Source organism: Salvelinus sp. IW2-2015, unplaced genomic scaffold, assembly GCF_002910315.2.
Source record: "Salvelinus sp. IW2-2015 unplaced genomic scaffold, ASM291031v2 Un_scaffold1133, whole genome shotgun sequence".
Lineage (NCBI taxonomy): Eukaryota > Metazoa > Chordata > Actinopteri > Salmoniformes > Salmonidae > Salvelinus > Salvelinus sp. IW2-2015.
Genome location: NW_019942746.1, coordinates 258776 through 272504, shown reverse-complemented (window position 1 = coordinate 272504; position 13729 = coordinate 258776). Strand labels below are relative to the sequence as shown.

Here is a 13729-nt window from a genome sequence, read left to right as displayed (position 1 = left end):
GTATGTTTGTTTATTCCATGTGTAACTCTGTGTTGTTGTTTGTGTCGCACTGCTTTGCTTTATCTTGGCCAGGTCGCAGTTGTAAATGAGAACTTGTTCTCAACTGGCCTACATGGTTAAATAAAGGTTAAATAAAATAAAAAATAAAAATAACAGCGCTAGTCCGATAACAAAGGGTTCAGTATTAGGCTACAGGTGTGCCTGTTTAGTCTGTGATGTGAACAACAGGTGAGGTAATTGAGGTCTTCCAGGCATGCAGGGATGTTAATTAATTCCTTTACTTTTCAATGGTGAGCCAACCAAAGTGTTTAATGAACGTTTAGGGCGGCACAGCCTGTCCTTGTCCTGTCTCTTCATCACATGTCTTAGAGGTGTACATGWAAGCAGATTAAAGAGGACGGGAGGAGACACACACACAGCATTTGTTTTCCATTTGGAACCTGGATAAAAGAACATTGCTGATCACTGTCCGGAACCCATCCAAAGCCTGTGTTCTAAGCCTCTGAGTCTGCGGCGGGACATACAGAAGTTGTGAGTGAAGGATGGATAAATAGAACTCAGGGAAAAAAGCATCTTGATCCGTTCAAATGTGTTCAAGCAGCAGCTGTGAAGGTTCAACCAAGTAAAAACTGAACATGGACTGGCGGTAGGAGCTGTAAACTCAAAACATATTACATAAGTCACATTAGCAATTGGAACCGTGATCTATTGTTACTTTTCATCAGCTTGAAAGTTTGCGCGTGCTCCCATTTACTTTGAAAAATGTGCTCCCATTTACTTTGAAATTATACATACCACAGCACACACATAAACCATTGAAAAGTCTACTAAATCCTATGCTCTCCAAATAATTTGGAATATGCTAAGCGGGCATACAGAGGCATTTGAACAGAGACCAAGTTTGGATTATGAAAGAACTGTAGACCTTGGCTGTCTGCCGCCGCCTGGACCAAACAGCAGACTATAAAAACACATTCTGCACGTTTCATAAGTTTCAAGCGGTTGCATGCCGGCAGTCACGTAGATGGAAAGTAGGGTGCTGCTGTACTGTGGTTACCTAAGCAGAGGAAACTTCTCTCACTCTCTACCCTGAATGAGACAGTCAATTCAAGGATGGCTTCAGAGCTAGAGATGAGGTCTCAGGTTTGAAGTGATTAATTAACTGCTGGCTATTACTCTGCAGGTTTCCACGTGTAAATAAGAGTTAGATCCTTCCCCAGCCCAGTCAGTACCCCGTTACAACTACTTTAAGGAATGCACTGATCCTGGATATATACATACGAAGGGGGGAGGGGTTACTTAAGTTCTATGAGAGTGTTTGATGTGAAGCAGAATACAGAAAGTTTCTGTATAATTCAGCATTATTGCTCTGTATTAGGGCAAATATGTTCTGTATGTAATATATAAGTCAAACAGCAAAGATCTAAAAGATTTTTCCACCACCGTAGGGTAAGAAGCTCAAAGTTCTGGTGAGTTGTCAGTCTGTTGAATAACAGCCTGAACTTTCAGTAGCATAGTGGGGTTAAAAAGTAATCACATGGGTTCACAATTTTCACAATGGGAGAACTCTGAGTTGACATCCCTCTCCAGAGTTTAAGAGTCAAGGTTTCCGTGTAATGTGTACCAAGAATGAATCTTGACTGAGATAAGGTATGGGTCTGTCAACGGCTTGTTGCCCTGGGCCTGGGAGAGTAACTGTCCATGGTACATGGCCTCCCCAAGCTTAATACATCTGAAGATGAATAAAGGGCTGTGCCTGACCAAACCAAACAAGTTGACATAATACGAATATGTACAGCAGAGGAGGCTGGTGGGAGGAGCTATAGGAGGAAGGGATCATTGTATTGGCTGGAATGGATTAAATGGAAGTCAAGCATGTGGTTTCCATATGTTTGATGTGTTTAATACGATTCCATTTGTTCCATTCCAGCCATTASAATGAGCCCATCCTCCTATAGTTACTCCTACCAGCCTCCTCTGATGTACAGTAGTGTCCTGTCCAGGGGGTGTACTTGTACATCCAGCTGCCTCACGCTACAGAAACAGGAGATAGACTCCTGCCCTATGTGCCATTCTGGCTTGGACATGGCTTACTTACTTATGTTTACAGTAGTCCTGCTCCATAACACTGCAGTAAAATGGAACCTGCTGCTGCCACTGCCCATCCATAGAGACACATATAGTATTCCTTTCTACACTCTCATCCCTTTCATCGAAGAATGGCAGGAGCTCATTGTGGCCTTAATTCCCAATGAGGACCAAGAGGATTCAGTTAAACAAAGTCCCATCCCTCACTCACTTGTAGACTCTGGCATTGTACTTCCTTTCTCCGGGGAAACCGAACATGCCACAGATAACTCTGCTGTTGTGCTTTGTCCACTCCGCATCACAGATCTGCTTCCATTTCCCCCCGTCCTTCACCTCCACGTAGCCCTCTGTCACAGGGATGCGCTTGCGGTACGACGACAGAATGGCCCGGATACGCACATCCTCCACTTGAATGTTTAAACTCTGTGAATAAAAATGTGGTATGATTCATTTCACATGAATAGGCCAAGTCGTCTCTTCCTCTGCAGTCCTCTATGGTCCTCTCTTCCTCACTGCTCTCTTAGTTATTTCTCTGGAAATAATCGCTCCAAATGTGTCTGCATTTGACAGTTTGCCCTTGTTATATAGCCATATAATGAATGTAAGGCACTCACCCTCCGGCACGAACCCCACAAGACTGCATTCCCTTGTAAAGCCTCTCCAGCTTACCCAAACATTTTTACAATCCTATCACCTAGTGAATCACAGGCCAGACCCAGCTGTGCTGCAACTGCTTGGCTTTTGAACAAGGATATCAAAGGAGTGGCCATGGCAACTCATACAACACTTTCTAGTCATGTTTTAAAGGGTGTCACTGGACAGATGCTGGTAGGTGACGAAGATCCAGTTTAGGATCAAAAGTTGGCCTATTAAACACTTTCGGAGCATTATGCAAGATTTACTTTTTGATCCTAGTCGTGAAAATTCAATGGCGGCTCTCCACCAAAGATACTTAATTTACTGTAATATCACAAGAATATTGTTGAACTTGCTGAACCGTCTGTGGTGGAATTGACATACTGACTTGCCTGGGCTGTTATCTCATCTCCTGAAAGCATTACCTGATCAATACCATATCATTTCAAAGGCAATGAGTCTATCCATCTGTCTACATGTCTGTCTTTGTCAAAAAGTAATGTGGAGACCTTCCTCTGTGAAGCCTGATGGGGTTTGAACAAACAGACTCTCTCCTAAAGACCCAGCCCACATTCCTGTGCTACGTGACAGTGCAGGCCATGGGAGAAGAGAGGAGGCAAGATGAGAACTGACGGATGGATATTTGCTTGTCTCAGCAGATGGGTTGGCTGATGGGCTGGCTGAGACATATATCAAACCCAGCCCCTGTCCTGTCCTGTCAGACCTGAAGTCAATGGCTTTGTCTCAAATTGCACCCTATAGACCATAGGGCTCTGAACCAAAAATTGTGCATTATATAGGGATTAGCRTGCCATTTGGGACAGAGACAGTTAGACCTCCAAACGTTCAATAATGAAAAGGAAGGTTTTCCTGAAATGGCATCATACATCAGTCCTAAGGATAAAAGYGAACCACAGAGAAACTGTAAATGTTCAGTCTGCTCTTCCTTAACAATTTCTTCCCGCAGATGACCGCATTAACCATCGAGTGGAAGGATGAGATCCAGCGTGTTGAGCTATCTGGGGGGGTTCAAACCCTGGGACATGATCATTTAGAGAACTGTGGTGATAGTGACCTTGTCTGTAGAATACTCTCTAGTAGAATACTGTAGTGTACTTTGATAAAAAGTCTGCACAATAAAGACCAAATGAAACTGGGTGTGTTACAGTTGCGTGTTTCTTACATCATAACAGGGTCTTTCAGCAACAATGTGTTCATCTTATTCTTAATGGTGGAAAAATACCATTCAGAGCAAGATCCCCAAAATGTAGACCTGGCTGCAAAGCAGGGTCTTTGCAATCAACACACATGCATTTTACTTATCACCTCCTCCAAAACCAGGGGCACAAGTTTCCCTGGGGACGGGAGGGACATGATTCCCCCCACATTCTGAAATTGCATTTTTGGCTCCCCCAGTTTTATCAATGCACTGTGATACAAAAAGCGGCATTGTGTGCTTTAGGATCATTCGGACGCCTCAGAGAGGTTAGGTAGGCTGTTTGGCGGTATCACCACCTGGTCTTAGGACCATGCGGACACCACAGAGCATGCGAGCAGAGGCGGCTGTTGTCTGTGTGTGTTGTGCTTTTTCTCAGAGTTGTAAAAGCAAGCAGAGCAGAAACTGGCTACTCTTTATTTAATTGATGTAGCTGACAAGGTAACTGCTGTTTAATAACTTAACAGGGGAAGAAAAGTATTTATTCACAATGTTGAGTTTGTAGTGTAACTGATATGAAATGTTAGCTAATGCATTACYTACATGTTTCATCCCCTCTCAACTGAAGTTCTGTCTGAAGTGAATGAACTAGCTAGCTAGCTAGTAGCTACCACAGCCAGTTCAGCTCTAGCCTCTAGATTTCTCTCAGGTAGCAGAATCTAACAAATCACATTTTATTTGTCACATGCGCCGAATACAACAGGTGTATGGAAATGTTTTGTAGACTGTGTTTTGTCCTGTTTCAACAGAAATAAATTAACTTGGCTAGTTTTCGCCAGTTGACAAACCATTAGCGCTAGCCAGAAGTTGGCTAACGTTAGCGAGCTAGTCAGCTAGCTCACTAACTTTAGCTATTCTTTTTGCAACAATTACACTAGTCTAGACCTGAATCAAACGATGAAACCAGCGGCCAAACGATTGAAGACTGATATTCTGAAGTTTTTTGACAGCACAATGTGATTTTTTTTCAATATACAATGTAACATTATTGGTCAGTTTCCATAGATAATTCCCTACTTTACACACTGACACGGTATAAACATCTCTACAGACTTCACTGTCATGGTGCACAGTTGCTACACAACAGTATGCTCATCATGCCTTACCATGATCAAATAGTGACAGGTGTCCCAGCAGGGTTAGCCAGTCAGGGAAGAGCAGTCTACAGAGCTCTGGGGAGTTTTACAGTATGTTATAACAACCAGTGAATGGATACAAAGTTCCATCTTGAGTTGATGGGTAAGCTACAGTCTGGGATCTGGGATCTGGGAATAATGGTTATTTCAATTATTGAACCATTGATTATATTCTTGGATAATATAATGTACACGAAGGTAATTATTAAGGTAATTATTTGTCATGCCTCATCTGAGCAGGATCTGATGGTAACTGGCGTCTCAGCAGGGTCAGGCAACCGGGTGGGGGGACCCCTAGGCGCAGGACGGGGCGATCCATCTAAATTGTTTGCAAATAAAAAGAGCTCTAGAGTACTTTTAGGCATATGATATGAATTACAGTTCACTCTGTAATTATTGGGACAGTTAAGCATTTGTTCTTCTTTTGGCTCTCTACTCCAAAAGTGTGGATTTGAAATCAAGTTAAAATGCAGAGTGTCAGCTTTAATTCATCCATACTGTGTGAACCTTTTGAAATTATAGCACTTTTTGTACATAGTCCCCCCCTCTCCATTTTAGGGGAGCAAAAGTATTGGGACAAATTCACTTATATGTGTATTAAAGTAGTAAACAGTTAAGTATTTGGTCCCACATTCATAGCATGCAATGACTACATCAAGCTTATGACTCTACACATTTGTTGGATGCATTTGCTGTTTGTTTTGGTTGTGTTTCACATTATTTTGTCTCCAATAAAAATGTATGGTAAATAATGTATTGTCATTTTGGAGTCACTTTTATTGTAAATAAAAATAGAATGTTTCTAAACACTTCTACATAAATCTGCATGCTACCATGATTATGGATAATCCTGAATGAATCGTGAATAATGATGAGCAAGAAAGTTATAGATGCACAAATACCATTCCCCACCCCCATCAAAATGCTAACCTCCCCTGTTATTGTAATGGTGAGAGTATATAATCTCAGTATATGTACACCTGTTCTGAAAGGCCCCAGAGTCTGCAAACACCACCAAGCAAGGGGCACCACCAAGCAAGAGGCACCATGAAGACCAAGGAACTCTCCAAACAGGTCAGGGACAAAGTTGTGGAGAAGTACAGATCAGGGTTGAGTTATAAAAACATATCAGAAACTTTGAACATCCCACAGAGCACCATTAAATCCATTATTAAAAAATGGAAAGAATATGGCACCACAACAAACCTGCCAAGAGAGGGCCGCCCACCAAAACTCACGGACCAGGCAAGGAGGGCATTAATCAGAGAGGCAACAAAGAGACCAAAGATAACCCTGAAGGAGCTGCAAAACTCCACAGCGGAGATTGGAGTATCCATCCATAGGACCACTTTAAGCCGTACACTCCACAGAGCTGGGCTTTACGTGAGAGTGGCCAGAAAAAAAGCCACTCTTGGGTAGGGGGCAATATTTTCACGTCCGGATGAAAAGCGTGCCCAAAGTAAACTGCCTGTTACACAGACCCAGAAGCTAGGATATGCATATAATGGTAKATTTTGATAGAAAACACTCTAACGTTTCTAAAACTGTTAAAATTATGTCTGTGAGTATAACAAAACTGATATGGCAGGCGAAACCCCGAGGACAAACCACCCCCCCAAAAAAGAATTCAGCCTACCACTGTTTTCAATGGCTGTCACTTTTATTATAAGGCAAAACCCTCCCAGATTGCAGTTCCTAGGGCTTCCACTAGATGTCAACAGTCTTTAGAAATAGTTTCATGCTGGTTTTAGGAAAAATGAGCCAGAAATTGTCATTTTTCTAGATGGCTCTCATTTTGGCTGTAGTGTTTCCAAGCGCGTGGAAGAGAGCGCGTTCTTTGGTATTTTTCTCCGGTAAAGACAATAACGATTCTCCGTCTTAAATTTTATCGTTTATTTACGTATTAGGGTACCTAAGGTTTGATTATCAACATTGTTTGACTTGTTTGGAAAAGTTTATTAGTAACGTTTTGGATTCATTTTGTATGCATTTTGATGGAGGGAAACTGGGTGGATTATTGACTGAAGCGCACCAGCTAAACTGAGTTTTTATGGATATAAAGAAGGACATTATTGAACAAAAGGACCATTTCTGATGTATCTGGGACCTTTTGGACTGCCAAAAGAAGAAGATCATCAAAGGTAAGGCATTTATTATATCGCTATTTTTGACTTTCGTTGCACACCGGCCTGGTTTAAATATGTTTTTCATGCTTTTGTATGCGGGGCGCTGTCCTCAGATATTCGCATGGTGTGCTTTCGCTATAAAGACATTTTGAAATCTGACACAGCGGCTGGATTAACAAGAAGTTAAGCTTTATTCTGATGTATTACACTTGTGATTTTATGAAAGTTAAATATTTATAATTCTGTAGTTTGAATATCGCGCTCTGCAATTTCACTGGAAGTTAAAGAAAAAAATWATCAAACACGTTTGGTGTTCGCCAAAAGGCATTTGGGAGACTGACCAACATATGGAAGAAGGTACTCTGGTCAGATGAGACTAAAATGTAGCGTTTTGGCCATCAAGGAAAACGCTATGTCTGGCGCAAACCCAACACCTCTCATCCCCCCGAGAACACCATCCCCACAGTAAAGCATGGTGGTGGTAGCATCATGCTGTGGGAATGTTTTTCATCGGCAGGGACTGGGAAACTGGTCAGAATTGAAGGAATGATGGATGGCACTAAATACAGGGAAATTCTTGAGGGAAACCTGTTTCAGTCTTCCAGAGATTTGAGACTGGTACAGTGGTTCACCTTCCAGCAGGACAATGACCCTAAGCATACTACTAAAGCAACACTCGAGGGGTTTAAGGGGACACATTTAAATGTCTTGGAATGGCCTAGTCAAAGCCCAGACCTCAATCCAATTGAGAATCTGTGGTATGACTTAAAGATTGCTGTACACCAGCGGAAACCATCCAACTTGAAGAAACTGGAGCAGTTTTTCCTTGAAGAATGGGCAAAAATCCCAGTGGCTAGATGTGCCAAGATTATAGAGGCATACCCCAAGAGACTTCCAGTTGTAATTGCTGCAAAAGGTGGCTCTACAAAGTATTGACTTTAGGGGGGTGAATAGTTATGCACGCTCACGTTTTCTGTTTTTTTGTCTTATGTCTTGTTTGTTTCACAATWAAAACTATTTTGCATCTTCAAATTGCTAGGCATGTTGTGTAAATCAAATGATACAAACCCCCCAAAAATCTATATTAATTCCAGGTTGTAAGGCAACAAAATAGGAAAAATGCCAAGGGGGGTGAATACTTTCTCAAGCCACTGTACATGATGTACTTGTACAGATGAAATAGTCACTCTGCTGTAGTTAAACCTAAAAGACTTATACAGAAAGAACCCAGTCAGTATTCAAAATATTATTCTGAAAACCCCCCTTTTAATGTGAAATAGAGGAGTGAACTTGTTTCACCAACTTAAATTCACATGGCAAACCAACCTCCCCATTCCCTCCTTTCCACTTGGCATCCAACCCTTTCTAATTATTTATTTCCTGTTTAGAGTTCAGGACTACACGTGCATCGATGCCTAGTTCAAATGACTAGAAAATAAATGTCTGTTGATTGCAACGGTGGTGTGGTAGAAAAGTAGAAACACAGCAGCAGCCGGTGAGATACTTCTAACATATGTGGCTTGTTTCTATGCACTCTGGGGAAGGGGTTTCCAGAAATTGGCAGCAGGGGGAGGAAGGTGCAGAAGATGGAAAAGCCATTAGTGGGATGCATCTTTGAGGAGGTAGAGAGAGAAGCAGAGGAGAGGAAGCTGGTGGGCCCTCTGTCTGTCTCAACTAAGCCCTGAATCACTCTGAGACCACTTCTCCAGAAGGAGACATAGGTACAAGTGGTAAACCGATACCTTCTTATGGAAAACACTGAGACAGTGGAACAGCATTACGTCATTGTTGCTGTCATCCAGAATCAATTAGGTCATCCATGATGGCTATATATCTATATACTGATGTTTAATTTGAATGTTAATGAGACAGGAATATCTACACGTTTATGTCCATAAAATATAACCTTTCTGCCCCTGACTACTCCATGAAGTCAATGCAGTGCATTTGTAGGCCTACTATTGGTAGGTGAAGAGATTATGTCATTCAGCTAAACAAGTTAAAAGAGGTCCCTTGGAATGAGACCGGAGTCAGTGGGTCATTCTTACCCTCCGGGCTTGTATTTGAAGTTGAGCCTGTCAACGTATTTTCTGATGTCAAACAATGAGCTATCTATGTATAGACCACAGGACTGAAGAATCTGCCATGGTCCAGCTGGAAAGCAAAAATATCCCCACAATGGCTAACATTCATGATTCCGTATGTGTGAGGTTTATTATGTAGGCTACAATAGTCCATTCCCAGAATCATACACTAGAAAGTGAGTTCTGGGAATTAGTTCTAAAATGAACAAATGATGCTACCCTTGAGAAATTAACAAAAATATGTATATCAAAACCAGCTGAAACCAAGAAGACATTGCAATGAAACATGACTAAAAATAAATGCATAAGTCATATTTCAAGTGTCACTTGCACTGACAGTACTCAGGCGCAATACTCTTTATGACGTGGATGCCAGCTTGGAGCATTTGACAATGGTGTGACTTAGTGTGTCGACTTTAATGAACATACTTCTCATCATCTCAGGCCAGAATGTGACCTCAAACCTCTACTAGAACACAGTACTAATGCCAGCAATAACAACGCCCACGGAGCCTACAGCATATGGTTCCAATAGAAATCATGAACTACATTCACTTCTAACAGAAATCCCCATAGATCCTAGTAGTCAAACTGGGTTACATAGAAATTCCAAGTGAGAGAACAAACCAATGGGGGAAAAATGGATGTATCATCAACGTTGTTTTCACCTCATTTAAAAAAAAATATGAAATGTGCTGACGTTGAAACAACGTGGAAAACTGATTGGATTTGCAAAAAGTCATCATCGTTATTTTTTCACACAACTTTTAAACTAAATCCATTGTCATTGTCAATTTTTTTGTTGATTTCATATTAAATTCACGTTAGTTGACAACTCACTCAACCAAATGTAAATCAAATAAAAATAGTCATTGAACTGGCGTCTGTACCTAATCATTTCTAGAACATCACAACAATATTTTGCAGAAGTTACTTCCTGGGATAAAGTTTGCTGAGATGTTTGTTGATATCATGTTTGCCACAGAGTGACCACTCCCTCCCTGAGCTTGTGTTTCGATATCACATGTGCTGTGCTCACCAGGCCAGCACTGTTTGGGTGCTGATAATTATTTGAGCCACAACACAAATGGATGATTATCTCTTTCCTGAAACAGTGTTTATAGTGTGGCAGTGAATGATGTCATGTACCTCATGTCTCTGTTCCACTTGTTTCTGCTCTTTAGAAGCCATTAAAAGAGCCTTTTGACAAAGTGGATACAGATGTTCCACAACACCTTCACAAATCCTGAAAAACTACAGTTTAACGTATTTGTCTATTAAAAGAAAGAAGGCTATTATTCTTTTTAGTTGAATTTAAGTTTCGGAAAAACTAGTTTAACTCGGCAGAAAATCTCCCTAACTATCATTCTGTGGCATGTATAAATTAGAGACACAGAAGTTCATGGTTTGTGCCAAACTGGCACCAACTCACACAATGACTGTAAAAACCACTTCTGCCGAGGCTTGATTTCCCTAGCAACGCGTTGTTAGAGACTGAGTGCTTTATAATATAATCTGTATTTCAGGAGGGTAAAATAAACATGCTATTCAGTTGAGTTATAATGTAGGAATGTAGTCCCCTGCAGGGTGTGGACTTATATCTGCAGTTGTGACATGACCAGAAAACAATCTATCAGTTATGTGAGAAGTTAATTAAATTGTTCAAATTAAATCAAATTACTTTTTCAACCCCACATTAGTCAAGTTCATGGTGCCTTTCCCATTAGGCTTTACATTGCACTTTATAGAACCCGACTATGATGACAAGGCTAGAGTATAGAGGAGAACATGGATGGTTTGACCTTAAAGCTGGAATGCTTAATGGTGAAGCAGTCACGTCCATTTGCGATTTTACAACACAGAAGTTTTCCGCTCTGACATCATTGCACGCATGATAGAAAAGCGCAGTATGTACCATGCTGTGTGACGCTTGGCAACAAAAACAATAACAACTGTGGTGGGGCGGCCAGTGGCGCTATTTCCCTCTACAGCGGATTCCATCTATAAGCCTAAGGGGAAAAACTGAGAGGAGGAAGATAAAATAATGTGTGTGTGTGTGTGTGTGTGTGTGTGTGTGTGTGTGTGTGTGTGTGTGTGTGTGTGTGTGTGAGAGAGAGAGAGAGAGAGAGACAGTGAAAGAAAAAGAGAGAGACCGACAGACAGACAGACTTAAAGCCAGAGACAAGGGGAGAGACCTGCTCTGGCACAGTACCCCTGCCTCCCCCTAGACTCCCAGTTTCCCAGCCCCAGCTCATATAACAGGATGATAGGACATTCCTCCAAAACAAAAGAGTGAAAACTAATGAAGGTACATACATCAAAGTTGGGCAAGGCTTTGTTTCAAGGTGTGTTATCACATAAATCAACTAACTACAGTAAAGATCTTTTCATCTAAACTTTTCAAAAAAAGAGTACTGTGCCCCAGTCCTTTATGATGAAGCACCATTAAACCTTACTTTACTTTATATCACTTTAATAAACCTCAATGAACCACCTTTATGGTGATGTATTTACATGGATGTTTCAACAACAGATGTTCAATATTGAGTCCACAAATTTGAACCAAAGAATAAACTTATTTCAAGATGTGTTCTGTATCATTTCTAAGAGCCCACAGTATGCTGTTTGTTCCTCACCGAGGATGCAGAGAGATTAATAAATCTCAAATATTTCCTCCTGAAATTCTCCTGCAATGGAACACATTGGTGTCTACATAAAGTCTGCATTGATAAAAGCTGCTCGCTGGTTAGCCAAGAATGACCTGCATAAACACTGAGGAATGCTCAATGTTGAAAGTTGGTTAGAGCAGAATGTACCCGAATGCATGTGCTTGATCACAGGTCAGACAACCACACAAACCTCACTTCTAAATCATGTCTATACAGCCACCTCTATTTACAAGCTGAAATGATGTGGGAGGATATTACTAAGGATAATAGAGAGGGCAAGATGTTGCTCCTGACCTTTTCATGACCTAACTAGGAAAAACTCTGGGCACTAATCTTAAGATGCTCTATGCCAAACAACCTTAAGGACATGACTGAAAAGAATGTGTGTGTGATAAACACATGAGGAACAGAACATTTATATTTATATAATAACAGTCTTAATGGAAAGCACACGGTAACTTCTCAGAAGAGCACTGGATGTCCTTTACTGTTGTTTTAAAGTGCAGATGACTGAGACACAATGCCACTAAAACTGCAATCCATACAAACCTATAAACTGCACGGCCCACAAAGAAAATTCTTGCTCAGTTCAAATGCTATGGGTATTTTCCAGAGTTATAGTTAACCTTGGTTACTTGAAACAGAAACTTAGAAAGAATGCAAGTGTACTAACAACAAGGTATTCACAGGGGAATCGGTCAAAAATGTTCTAAGAAGCCAAAGGTAGGTGACACATGCATGCAAGCTTCAGGTTTCAACAATAAGTCCTAAGTCTTTGAAACATTTCCTTTGTGGTTCCTTTGTGGTCGACTGGCCAGCAATTACCCTGAAGTCATCGCAAGTGTCCCACAATGAAAGGGAAACAGTCTCTAAAATGTCTCTAAAATGTAGGCAGAAATGTTCTCACCCCAAGCACCTACTTTGAGTCCCCATACCTCTCATCACCCCCCACCACAGTATCACACTAGTCTGTCGTCATGCCTAACATTATACAGTGTCCGTCCCAAGTGGCACCCTATTCCCTCTATATGACACTACTTTTGATGGGCCCTGATCAAAAGTAGTGCACTATAAAGGCAATAGGGTGCGATTTGGGATAAAACCAAGTGTAACCTCAATCTGAAGCTGTGAGTCACCACCACCATCAAATGACTGTTTCCAGATGATAAGTTAAAGTGAAGTCTCCATTAAGTCTGTGCCTGCGCTCAAATGTCAGCCTATTCAATACTCAGTGCACTACTTTTTATCAGAACCCTATGAGAACTGGTCAAAAATAGTGCACTACATAGGGAATAGGGTGTCATTTGGAACATAACGTGTGTGTGGAGGGCTTTGCCTCAGCCTGGCTGTGTTTTACATTGCTTCTGTGTGGAGCTAACCCGGCGTGCCCCACATCTCAGTGAATGGAAAAGATGAGCCTGATATTCTCTCAGTGAATATCACAGCTTGAGACATCACAAAGGGCTGAAGGCGGACTCCAGATGTCTGGACCTCTACAGCGCAGCTCTTTGGAGCATTATAATCTCTACCTTTTGTCTTTATAAACCTCACCAGAGGAAGTGAACTGGAGCCATTCTTCCTCATCTTGTCCCATTACAGGAGTTGAATAGCATTGGAATTTGACTCAAACTTGTAAACTGTGTACGGTCACTTCTCTGAAAAGAAAAGTCCTTATTGAGGATGTAATTGAGGATGTTCAGCTATGGTGTGGGCAAGGGGCGCAACTTTGGTTTTAGAAGTGTGGGGGACATAATATACACTGCTCAAAAAAATA

At 41.3% G+C, this 13729-nt stretch overlaps 1 protein-coding gene across 2 annotated transcripts in view; it reads right to left on the bottom strand.

Moving 5' to 3' along the window:
• LOC112069852 (lysyl oxidase homolog 2B-like) overlaps positions 1 to 13729 on the bottom strand; it is a 50039-nt gene that overhangs the window by 22306 nt on the left and 14004 nt on the right. For both annotated transcript variants that reach the window (XM_024137230.2, XM_070438741.1), the window contains one exon: positions 2300 to 2511. In XM_024137230.2, the coding sequence (XP_023992998.1) occupies positions 2300 to 2511 (212 nt within the window). The remainder of the gene's footprint in view (positions 1 to 2299; positions 2512 to 13729) is intronic.